The sequence below is a fragment of the Lissotriton vulgaris genome, chromosome 4_1, assembly GCF_964263255.1.
Source record: "Lissotriton vulgaris chromosome 4_1, aLisVul1.2, whole genome shotgun sequence".
Classification (NCBI taxonomy): Eukaryota; Metazoa; Chordata; class Amphibia; order Caudata; family Salamandridae; genus Lissotriton; species Lissotriton vulgaris.
In genome coordinates this window covers 1397777772-1397791184 of record NC_141691.1, presented here as the reverse complement: position 1 = coordinate 1397791184, position 13413 = coordinate 1397777772, and the positions used below count along the sequence as shown (strand labels likewise).

The window sequence follows — 13413 nt, the reverse complement described above, 5'->3', positions numbered from 1 at the left end:
GGTTCAACGATGATCTCAAGAAGTCCAAGAAACTCTGCCGCTCGCTTGAAAAGGCCTGGAAAAAAGGCCCAACCACCAGCACCAAGGACGCCTTCAAAAGCGCCACCCGCTCCCACCACCAACTGATCCGAAAAGCCAAGAAAACAGCATTCAAGGATCGACTTGACAACAACGCCCACAACAGCAAGGAACTTTTCAACATCGTCAAGGAATTTTCCAATCCCTCGGCCAACTCCAACGACATCACACCCTCTCAAACCCTCTGCGACTCCCTAGCCTCTTTTTTCCACAACAAGATTGCAGACATCCACAACAGCTTTGACAACCAACCCGGAAACCAGCCCACCCCACCATCTGCTGACCATCTTCCCCCCGTGAACACCCTTAATGCTTGGAACCCAATCTCCACGGAGGACACCATCCGCCTGATGAATTCCATCCACTCAGGATCCCCCACAGACCCATGCCCTCACCACATCTTCAACAAAGCAGACTCCGTCATCGCACTGCACCTCCGAGACGTCATCAACTGCTCCTTCAACTCCGCCACCTTCCCAGAAGACTGGAAACACGCTGAACTCACCGCCCTTCTGAAAAAACCAACAGCGGACCCCACCGAACTCAAAAATTACCGCCCCATCTCGCTTCTTCCATTCCCGGCCAAAGTCATCGAGAAAGCCGTCAACAACCAGCTCGCCGCTTTCCTCAAAGCCAACAAATCCCTCGACCCCTCACAATCTGGCTTCAGAGCAAAACATAGCACTGAGACCGCCCTCATCGCAGCAACAGACGACATTCGAACTCTACTGGACAATGGAGACACAGTCGCCCTCATCCTCCTCGACCTCTCTGCAGCATTCGATACAGTCTGCCACAGCACCCTTCTACAACGCCTCAATAACATCGGAATCCAAGGAAAAGCACTTGAATGGATCACCTCGTTCCTCACCGGAAGAACCCAGAGAGTCCGCCTTCCTCCATTCAAGTCCGAGGCCTCTGAAGTCATCTGCGGCGTACCTCAAGGATCCTCACTCAGTCCCACCCTCTTCAACGTATACATGAGCCCCCTCGCGGCCATCGCACGCCAACACAACCTCAACATCATCTCCTACGCGGACGACACTCAACTAATCCTTTCTCTCACCAATGACCCCAGCACCACCAAAACTAACCTACACGAAGGAATGAAAGAAGTTGCCGAATGGATGAAACAAAGCCGTCTGAAACTGAACTCAGACAAAACAGAAGTCCTCATCTTAGGTACTTCCCCCTCTGCATGGGACGACTCCTGGTGGCCGGAAGCCCTCGGAAAAGCACCCATCCCGACAGACCACGCACGGAACCTGGGCGTCATCCTGGATTCCTCACTTTCGATGAACAGACAAGTCAGCGCCGTATCCTCTTCCTGCTTCAACATTCTTCGCATGCTCAGAAAAACATTTCGCTGGATCCCCTCCGAAACAAGGAAAACAGTCACCCACGCTCTGGTCACGAGCCGACTGGACTACGGAAACACCCTCTACGCGGGTACTACCGCAAAACTCCAGAAGAAACTCCAACGAATCCAAAACGCATCAGCCAGGCTCATATTAGACATCCCACGCAAAGAACACATCTCTGGTCACCTTAAAGACCTCCACTGGCTACCCGTCAATAAGAGGATCACTTTCCGACTGCTTACCCACGCACACAAATCACTCTACGACATCGGACCAGATTGCCTCAACACTCGACTGTCCTTCTACACCCCCCCCCCCCGCCAACTACGGTCTTCCAGCCAAGCCCTCGCCACTGTACCTCGCATCAACAAGACCACCATGGGAGGCAGATCCTTTTCATACCTAGCTGCTAAAACATGGAACTCACTCCCCGCTTACCTGCGCCTCACCCAGAACCACCTAGCGTTCAGAAAGAAGCTTAAAACGTGGATATTTGACAAATAATCCTCCTCCCCCTCCTAAGCGCCTTGAAACCCTCTGGGTATGTAGTGCGCTATATAAAATTTTTATGACTTATGACTTATGACTTATGACTTGACTGCTTCAGATCTACTGTGGTATGAGCCAGTACAACCCAACAGAGCAGTTGTTGCTAGAATATCATGCATAGACCTTCATGACCAGGGGCCCTAACTTAAGAAGGGCCTGGTGTGAGTTAATGAACCCACCAGAATTTGACATTTGAGTTTTTCACACAGCAATTTTTGTCTCTAAATGAAATTCTGCTGCAAAACATGCAGAAATCTGCACGGATTTGTTCATGTTGTTCCCCAAAAAATGTGTAATATAGGCTTATAGCCCGCTGTAGCGGGCTATACCGGCTAATAAAGGCCCGCTGACTCGTTAAAGGCCCGAGCCGAAGGCGAGGGACTTTGACGAGACAGGGGGACTTTAATTGTCGGTATAGCCCTGCTACGAAGGGCTATAAGGCTATTAGAACATTCTGCTACTAGAGGGCAGAATGTTCTAACAAATTAAACAAAGGGTTCTCGAAGCTCGAGGGGATATAAATCCCCTCAAACTTCGAGAAGCCTTTGTAGAACATTGGAATGTTGCTCTGCGGGCCTTTACCGGCCCGTAGAAGCAGGGAGCACTCCATTGTCTGCAATGGAGCTCCCAACATTCCAATGTTCTAATCCTCATTATTTCCCTGTCCTCGAAATTACCAGGATCCTGGGTAATAGTCCCCATCAGTTTATGGCAACAGGACATATAACAAACTTTCTAAAAGCACGGGCTCTCTTAGTAGTTCTCTCAAAGCCTTAGGTGTAGACTCCAGTACCTGTGCTAACACTAACACTGTTGACATGTGCCTCTTATGAGTACAAGGAAATAAAGCGGCCATCTTGCCAGGAAGGGTCACACTCACCGCGGTTTTGATGAGCACCCCCTTGTGTAAATGTGGGGGCACAGTGAAGATACTTTTTTCCCCAACCTTCACCTTTTCCTCTTCCCACCCAGGTCCACTGAAAAACGTAGGTACTTGGCAGACACTATTCTGCTCAGCAGGCTCGCCACTGGCATACGTTAGACAACAGAGCAAATGAAGGAAAGACGAGAAAGTACAAAAACAGCTACTGCAATGAGTGAGACAAACTAGCGGGAAGTAGGCCTTAACTGCATGATGAATTAGCATTATTCCAAGCCTCCACGCACCATGTACGCTTAATTTATAATGAAAATTGTTTGTAGTCAAACCTCAATGTGTTTTTAACTCATTATTAAAAATGTTCTTCTCCTTAGTTTTGTTTCTTATGTTTTGTTTCCTTTCCTATCTTTTTCTTTTCTTCTCTGTTTTTTGTTTTTTTACTTTTAGAACAACATCCAAGTAGCCAAATCACAAATGAAAATCTTAAAGAAAAATATCAAGTTTCATACAGTGTGACTAAGAATAACTTAAGGTAATTACAAACAAATATATATACACTTGAATGTTGAGGCATTCACATAATTGCTGTTCTAATAGCAAAAGTAACAGAATTTTTGAGGGTAGTAATCTAACACTCAAACTGCAGTTAAATGTATTGGTCTCATACCGTTTAAATATACCACCTGCCCAAAACAGTATATTTGTTACCAAAATCAGATCCAAAACCAGCAGTACGCGTTTTTATCCATGTAGTTGTAAAAATACTGCAGAACTCAACAAGAAATCTGAAGTCTCAACATATGACAAACTTCGGAGTCAGCAAAATGCCTCATCCAGAACGGTAGCTGGCTTTAGGAAAAGGTATAATATAACCCTGATGCTGCAAAATCTGTGCCAGAAAACAAATCCTAACACTTCAACATTGGCTGGTAAAATAGAAATTGAGAGAAGAGCCTTTAGTGACACATTCTGCTTCGGCACTGTAATGTCCTCTCCTGCACGGCAGCATGCAAATGACTACACCACACCCAGAGCTCTGTAGTGCATGTCTTTAATCTTCAGAGTGCAACTGTTAACTTCTAATTGTGTGCATTGCGTCACAAACATTATTATCCACAACCAGACATACCCAAACAATTATATCATTCTTCTACGGAGTCCATCAGGGTCCAGAACGTTCCCACTATACATATTTACAAGACACTACGGGGCATATTACCAAGCAATAGCGATAATTATCGCTATTGCTTGGTTAAAGACAAAAATTTACCGCTGCGCTGCAGCGATTTTTACCGCAATTAAACCTTGGTATTACCAAGGTTTATCGCAAATGCGATAAAAATCGCCGCAATGCATGAATATCGCTGAAAAGTCAGCGATATTCATGCATTACCGAGCTAATGCTCTTAGCCATGTTATCCACCTCCCATTGGATAACATGGCTAAGAACTGCTCAGGGCAGGTGTTAGCTTTTGGAGATATTCGCGCTTAGCGCGAATATCTCCAAAAGTTGGTAATAGGAGATAGCGATGTTAGCGACTGTTTTCAGTCGCTAACATCTTGGCGCACCCACTTTGCATGTCATTAGTGATAAATATCACTGACATGCAAAGTGGGGCCCAAGATGGTCGCTATCTCCTACTAGCTGTCGCTAACTGGTGTTAGCGACAGCTAGGTAATAGGGAGATAATTTTATCTCCGCTTTCTTGGCTTTTAAAGCCAAAAAAGCAGAGATAAACCCCCTTGATAATATGCCCCTACATCTCCTCCTCTGTTAAATAAAAATTACAAATATTATACATAAACATCATCAGCAGCAACTCTTCCACAAGATCAGAGGAGTGGCGCCCCACCTGCTGCGAGTGCAGCAGGCAAGCACACATAAATAAAATAGCATAAGAATGCCATTTTATTTTGCCACCAGCTTGCGCATTGTACAGCTTGGGCGTGGGGCAGGGGGTGGGCTGAATCCTGCTATTGTAAGAGTACTGCTGCCCCTTTCAGTGTGCACGTAGGGTTGGCTGGCTGGCTACCTATGGACAACCGGACATACGCACTGTAGACCCAGAAGTCCCCAAGCTGTGAAACAGCCGGGGAATTGCTGGCACAAGCCCCCAGCCTCAAAATGTGTTAGCCTGTTTCTGGGGCTGCTCTCACACTGATGAGAGTAGCCCCAGAATTGGTTGTTTTCACGTTCCACTGAGCAGGAAGGAAGTCCTTCCATTCCTGCTCGTGGATGCAGGGGAGAGGTGCCAATGCTGGGAGAAGTGCAGCATTTATGGTGAGTTTGGAGCCATCGCGCCTCACCATATTTTTTAACCAGTAGCCGCCACTGATATACATCACAGTTCTCCAATGAGTCGTCAAAGTGCTTGTATCAGTCTTCAGAACCTAATCGTTTGAGGTTAATGAAGCGGAGAAGCGGGACTGCCTCGAGCACCGGGGATGCAGAGGTAGCAGTAATAGGTGAGCTTTCTGGACTTTCAGGAGGGAAAGCCTCACTTCTGACATCTGGAGCTGACGAACATCCAGGTAGGTGCTTTAAGTGTGGTGAATCTCTTGTAATGGACTGTCCAGGACGTCGAGCAGTCACTATATCGCCTTTGCTCATCACAACCCTCAGAGGTTCAGCATCAAACAGAGCATCAGTCTTGCATTTACATTTTTGCTTAACCAGGACCCAGGCTCCATCCTTGAAAACCGTGTCCGTAGCACATCAACAGTTTTCAGCATAGGTCTTCCTTCTAAACTTGGGAAAATAATTCATCATACGGATCTCGTCCACATCTGTCGACCTATGTGTGGTCCATTGTGTCTATGTGGTGGTTCCTTTGGCTCTCCCAAACATCAAGGTGGCAGGGCTTTCACGTGAAGTGGAATGGGGAGTTGATCTGTAGGTTGAAGGGATACACATAGAGCCGATTTGAGATCACTTATTTCTAGCACATGGTGCTGAACTACTCTTTTTATGGTTACCATGAAGTGAATACCATTAAAAAGAGGGGAACATCCAACAAATGTGGGTGTTTTGAGAGGTACGCTATTTGCCCAGCATGTGGTCAAAGGTAACGTCTATTATCACTTGATTGGTAATTCAAAATTGGGCACAGGTGTAGCGTTTTAAATTACTTCCAGTCCACAAACCTTACAGGACCCAGTCACAATGACTGGATGATGCCATCAAAGATGTAATCAATAATTTCATTTAACATGGCATGAGTGGTGTAATATGTGAGATCATTAGTAGTGAATAATGGGGGCGGAAGCTATAGTTAGTTCACTAGACTATAACTGGCAAATGGCAGGGGGTTTTCAGTTTTTAAACATTAGTTCTTATCTCATTTCAAAACCTAACTATAACATCTTTTTAACCTTTGGTTTTATCAGAATTTCACTTTTTTTTTACATAATCTAAGATCCCATTTCCATACCAAACTAAAATGTCTCTTTAATCTTTATTTTGTCAGTGGATTTCTGTGGTTTTTTGATTATACCTCTGGCAGCTTGCATCAAACTCCCAGTGAGTGGCGAACCCCAGGGAAAAAAGATCCCTCAACCAATGAGATTGGAGTATTTTTGGGATTTTGGTCCTAAGGTACTCAAACAGTACCATACGAGGGGAGTACCACGGAACCATGCGTCCACATATATCTAACTTATTTTGAGGGTTAACCCCTTTATGCCTATCCCAAGCCCCACTTTAAATGATAATTTCTCAAAAACAAATAAACAGATTTACATCAAATCCCTAGAAGCAAGTTCTAACTTTTTGCCAAATGTGCTGTAATTACTTTCATCTGTTTTTTTCTGTATCAGAGAACATAGTTCCCTATTTGGAATTAATATGGGAAGCTGCACTTTCGTAGCTCCCTTCTTGTCCTACTCTTGACAGAACGGCACAAAACGTTCGGCACGCTAAGCCTGAAAGTGTATTGTTTTGATTGATACTGTTATTGATATATTTTTACTAAAATAAAAAGTTAAAAACTGAGTTATGGTTCTGCCTCAAATCACTGAAATTCACCAGTCATGTTTATCAATGCATGCAACACACATGTGGCCTACCCTGCTGTTTCATTTGATAGCTCTTTGTTTATTTCTTTGGTGGTAGCAAATGAGTGTTTTGAGCATGAATGCAGAACCAATTGTGGTGTGTGTTGTGTTGGTAAACATCATTACCAAATTTCTGTGAGTTTCCAAGATTGAGATAGACCCATAACTGTTTTAACTGTGCTTTTTTCGGTGATGTACTTAATTTTCAACCCCCCACTGCTCAAGAACTTCACCCATGTACAGCAACGTTGGCCACAGGTTCTGGAATTAAATTTGGAATGGAATCTGGAAGGAATTTAAATGCATGAACGATACTGAGCATTGCTGCAAGAGACTGCAACCGGGATCTCCTAGGTCCATCATCCACGGATTTCAGTGTACTTCAAATTGTTTTCCCAGGAAAAGAGAACTATGTACTGCATCCTGAAATGGCTGCATCTAGGTAACTTTTTCTATTGGGACAGCCCATCCAAACACTCTGATCCATAGGTCTTAAATTACAACTATGGTTCCGAAAGGGATGATGGTCTCTCAACCATTTGGATTTCTTTGAGTTTTTTAATTTCTGGACCTGCGGAGAATCTGTGAATCCCAAATAACAAAGATACTCAAAAGTGTCAATCCTTTAAAGTCCACTCAGCCACTATTTTTAAACATATATATATCTAAAAAACTACTTAATGGATTTACGCCAAACCAACAAAAGCACACGTTCTAAGTAAAGTTTTACTTTCCTGTCAAGTTCGATGTAAATCCATTCAGTTCTTTGGGGTGTAAAAAATAAACAAATAAATAAAAATAACTTACCTGAAAAATGCAGCTGCCTGCCGCATCACCCTCTTCTGCTCTTCCTCTGAGCATAGGCTCCCAGACTGCACTGCACTGCATCCAATCCTGACGCTGCATGAATGCAGCATCAGGATTGGCCTGAGGGCTGGTAACTTGCGCTACCCAGGCTGACTGGGAGCCTGTGTTTGCTCTCTCCATCCCCAGCAACACAGCTGGGGCTAGAAAGAGCTTCACTGCGCATGAGGGCTTGAAACTGTGGCGGCTCCTCCGCTAAGGCGGAGGAGCGCTCGTCCCACTGCTTGTGCAGCATTGTAAAAAAATGAAATGATAATAACCGATGTTAGTTCTGTTATTATTAAAAAAGAAATTCGGCCCGGTTGGGCAGGGCTGGGCTCCCATGACGTCCATCCGGGAGGAGAAGTGGTTGCTGCACACTCCAAAGTGCTCATGACTGCGTTGACGGCCGTCTTGGGCCGGCCAAACAGTCATGCATACTTTACATGTTCCTCACCAGGCTGCATTACACAGTCTGGTGAGAAACATGCAAAACCTCCGAGGTCCCATCTGAGCGCCGAGCTACCGCGCTCAGACCAATCACAACACTGCATTGCAGCATTGTGATTGGTCAGGGGAGGAAGTCTGGGAGCTTCCTGGTTCCAGAGAGGTGAGGGACGACAGAGGAGATGGGGCTGTGAACTCGGCGAGAATGTAAGTATGTTTTTTTATGGTGCAATGCCCCCCCAGGCCAACCCCCTTCCCCTGCCTCACCACTTTCTTATTCCCTGCCATCCACTACCGTGTCCAAACCCTCATCCGCAGTGAAGGGAGTGCCCACCACTCCCTCACCTGCAGTGACATCCCCCTGTACCCCCCCATCCCCCCCCAAGACCCATCAGAGTCCTGGGGTCGGGTCCAGGGGGATTTAACAAAAACCGATAGTAAAATAGGTTTAAAACCTCTTTTTTATTGTTTTATTTCAGGGTAGTGGCAGGGAGGGCGGGCTCCACACCCTAATGGAGGGGGCGCCGCTGGTTATTTATGGGTAAATTTGAATTTACAAGCTATCTTCCTTATGACTAGTCTTAATGAGCCGGTAGTCTAAATATAAGTGAATACCTTTTTTTCATTATTGAAGACTCTAATACTTTGGTTCCAGGTTTCGGCCACCAGATATTACTGGACTTAAGATTGATAAGTAAGGGCCTGATTTAGAGTTAGTCGAACAGGTTGCTGCATCACAAATGTGACGGGTATCTTGTCCTACATGTTACAAATGCATTATATCCTGTGGCACTTGTAATAAGGGGGACGGGCTAGCCAATCTGTTTGTGACTGAGTATCTTATTTGCCAAACTCTTAATCAGACCCAAAGTCTTTATCTATTGCTGAGCAGGGTTTGCTCAGACGTGAGTCCCTTGCTCACTTGGCCACTGGACTCAAGATAGCCTGGCTGATGAGGCTTATGAATCCGAAACCGGTCCCAGGATGCTTGTTTCCGGTCCAGGGAAGACGTGGCTTGGCAGTTCGGGCTGGACTGTTCCCATGAGGCACAGGGTCAGACTGATTTGCATATGGCCATGTCTGAACTGGGGTGGCTGAGTGAGCTAAAGAATGGTGATGGATTAAACCCAGATCAGTTGACTGGGGAGAGTTTTTGATTTGCTCAAACGCTCCGTTCATCATCCCCTTTTGTATTGAATATTATGAGACGGCACAGATGACAGCGAAGTGTTATTAGTTCCTGATGAAAATCAGTTTAAATTCTTGTAACTCGAGTGGTGTGAAAAACTTGACCTAACCTTTTTCTCTGGTGCACATACTTAGTGCATCCCTGAAGGTCCAGGACGAGGCCAGGACCAGACTCTTTTCAAAGGGCAGGCCTAGGACTTCATACACATGCTAGACTAGCGTGAGGCTGGGCTAAAAATCCAAAACCCCGGACTCCAGATACTTGCAGTTGGGTACACCAGGCAGGGTATAGAACTGTACACCATGCAGGGGGCATTCCCATTCCAACAGGAGCTCTGCTGTAATTAATGGACACTTGAAAATGATCAATGGTGCTTTTTGCTAGGAAAAAAATTGGCAACATCTGTCCTGTCCTGAAAAAATAGCAGGAAAAAGGTGAAACATCCAACAATAGATATGGACTTCTTGAAGCTGCATGTTATGCCCACTCTGACCTCCCAAATTTGGAAAAGGTGTATATTTCCTCATTCAGGGCCTGATTCACAAATATAAGTTACACTTTTGTTTAAGTTTATGATTGTTTGCTATTCACCAAAAGGAATTACAAGCTGTATCTTTACGAGGGTGGCGTCTCCGCACATAAAAATACATATTTTTATGTGCAGAGACTCCGCACTCATAAAGATACTACTCGTAAATCCTTTAGTGAATAGCAAACAATAGTACACTTACACAAAAGTGTAAGTTTAACTTTGTGAATCAGACCATGGGTAACGACCACACCCTGGGAAGTTAGTATGTACCAGGTGTCATAAAAACTACCCGGTTACTACAGTACTCGTATTGAACATCTCAGGAAAATTATAAGGACAAAGTTAAAATACGAACTAAAAACAGTAAGCTACTCTAAATAACAATATCAATTTTCAAGATGTGACTGGAACCAACTAGAATGTTCTAAACAGCAATTTCATAAAATTCTAGAAATAGATAAAGCAACAACTGGATGTAGTAGACCACTTGCAACTGGTTAATCGGAGTTTCGGCCACAGATATGAACTTTGGGAGCTTCTGCTTTGATTTCAGTTGGAAAAAAAATACATTGGTAGCTTCACTCACCAAATATTACAGATGTAGCCAACTGCCTCAAGCTCAATTTGTATGCCCTCGCTTTCGTTTTCATACATCTAACGAGATATACTACACCTTCACAACACTATGCCATTGTGAAAAAAGTCATATTAAAGAATGTCTGCGCTGCGAGAAAACATGTGGCCAATCCATTTGACCTTTTATGTTGTTCTAGTAAACAAAATAGTGCAAACAGATTTTGCCCCAGTTTAAATCAAAGTAAGATGTTTGCACTGTGACTAAAAGGGAGAAGGCAAATAGTGAAAGCATACACTCCATGTGGATTGCTTAAAATTGATTTCCAATGAGTATTAAAATTTTAGCAAAGAAATCCAAGTAACCCTTTTAAAAGAAATTTAACGAATTCTTTTGCACTACTTGTTGCTGCTTATGTAATACGTCATATGGAGTAATAATGAAACACATTGGTTTTACCTCAAACGTGGTTTTCACATTCGAAAAGCAGAGAAAATGTACCTCCCACACACTAAAAGCCCGACCGCTTTGGGGGATTTGTATGTGGGGTGGGTGGTACAACCTTGTTTGCAGAAGAGAACTGCTCTCTCCTGTCCATGTGTCACACAAAAAATATTGGTAATAGGGCACTGACATAACGTGTCTGTGAGTGACGTCACAGCACTGCAAGCATAGTTACTCTTCCCACAGCAGCAGTCTGGTCTTTTCCTGAAGCAAGAGTTCTGGCATGCTAAAATTAAGTTGTTCTATTTCTGCCCCCGTGCAAACTCGTTCCCACCATCCCCTATTACATAAGCAGCAAAATAGTACAAAAAAAACGAAGACCACTTATTTTGTTACTGCATATAGATTGGGTATCATAGCATCCAGTACTTATTAGTAAGTCACATAGGGGCAGATGTATCAAGATACCATTTTGCACTTCTCAAATAGTGATTGTTAAGGAATCGCTATTTGAGAAGTGCAAAATGGTATGTATGTAGAATTTCGCTATTTTTTAGCGATTTCTTAAAATTCCTTAATTGCGATTAGCAAATAGCTAATCGCAATTAAGGAATAATTTCCCATTCATTTCTATGGGCCAGGAGGCCCATAGGAATGAATGTGAAATTATTCTCAATTTGCGATTAGCAATTTGCTAATCGCAAATTAAGAATAATTTCAAGGGTGCAAGGGTGTCTTAAGGACACCCTGCTGCATCCCTGAATTGGACATGTGTATGCATATGGCGCACATACATGCCCTAAGGGCATGTATGAGCGTCATGTGGCACCTTTAGAATTTTAAAAAAGTGCTTTTAGAAAAGAATTCGCCAATTACCACCAACTACAAGTTGATGGTAATTTGCGAATTCTTAGTCAAAAATCGCAACACTGAAATGCTTAATACATTTCAAATAAGTTATCGCAATTTGCCATTTCTTAAAAGCCTCGCAATATTAAGGAATCGCAAAATTTGCGATTCCTTAATATTGCGAGGCTTTTTGCTTGATACATTCCAAATCCCGTTTTTTTTTGTCGCAAACGCTGCTATTTTCCGAATCGCAGCGTTTGCGACAAAAAAAACGGATGATACATCTGCCCCTAAGACTGCACGGAACAACATACACGCACACACTACAGCATGGCAGACATTATAATACAGCTTAGCACAAATGAAAACGCAAAAACAACAGAGTGCAGACTTATTGTCTAGTAATTGTATCAGGTGTGGCATCTGTGATCTCAGAGCTGCAGGTTTAAGTCGGAGAATTACAAGGTGCCATGCGTGATTCATAGGCACACACAATGAAAACTAGTTTTGCCCGAGGAACAGTTCTTCATGTAGCGATTTCAAGTCTCAAGCTGTCATACATCAAAACAGTGTGTGGTTTTTAATGATGGCACCCTATGGCCTGCGGGTAAGTTCGCTTCATTTATTTAAAATAACGTGTAAGTGCGTGGCTCGGAAGACTGAGTCAATCAGTGCTACACTGCCTTGTATTGTAATTGCATTTATATAGCGCTTAGTACCCCTGACGAAGTGTGTGCCTCTGCCTGTGACTTGTAGCCCTCATGATTCTACTGGGCGTTAGTTCAATTTACGTGTTTCATTCGTGTGTGAAGTACGACCGTTTTACTGTACCTGGATGGTTTGCCCGGAGGTGGGGAGGACTGGTCCCCCGACGAGCTTACAGTAAAGGTCCCGCCTCGGCGCTGCCCCTGCGCCCCCGTCCTCCCCGCAGGTGGCCGTCGCCCAAATCCGAGCCCCTTGAGCCAAGTTAAAGTGAGGAGGATGGAGGCTGAAGCCGCTGCTTCCGGCCACAGCGACACCTGGGACCCTCTGAGCGGAGGCGCCATCCAGCCCCATGATCTGCAGTCCGAGGAGCAGCAGGGCAGCGCCGAGAAGCGCCGGGCGTCTGGCAGGCGGCGCTGTCCGTATCCTGTGGCGCCCCACTTCTTTCCACCGGAGCGGCAGGTCCACCTGGCCCGGGGGTGCCATCCCAGAACGGTGGCCTTGGCACTCACTCTCAGACAGGGGGCCTCGGCATGCCGCGACTTCCTCCCCCCGCAGGGTCCTCCTGCTCCCCACACCTTGGGAATTCGGTTTCAGCTCTACTGCGGAAACACAAATGGCAAATGCAACCCGGGCACCCTGGCGCTGCCTTCCTTGAGATTACAAGGCGGCGAGCAGCGCAACAAAAGAAAGAACACACCCCCGTGTACCCTGACCAGTCAGGCAGGCAGCTCCCCGCATCTGGGAGAGGGTAAGAGAGAGAGAGGCAGAGGGCAGTGTCAGGTGGCACAACAGAAACAGGAATGCGAGAGCTCTCGCGGGAAAAAAAAAGTTTGTACAAACTTTGTAAAGTATCAACAGAATTCAGACTGAAAGGTGTAAATTGGATTGAGTTAGTTGTACTGCCGCCTT

At 44.9% G+C, this 13413-nt stretch overlaps 1 protein-coding gene across 1 annotated transcript in view; it reads right to left on the bottom strand.

Annotated features, from left to right (window-relative positions):
- LAMA3 (laminin subunit alpha 3) overlaps positions 1-13118 on the bottom strand; it is a 1118674-nt gene extending 1105556 nt beyond the window's left edge. The window contains exon 1 of the mRNA XM_086917979.1: positions 12631-13118. Within this exon, the coding sequence (XP_086774105.1) occupies positions 12631-12987 (357 nt within the window). The 5' untranslated portion in view covers positions 12988-13118. The remainder of the gene's footprint in view (positions 1-12630) is intronic.
- Between the last annotated feature and the right edge of the window lie 295 nt (positions 13119-13413).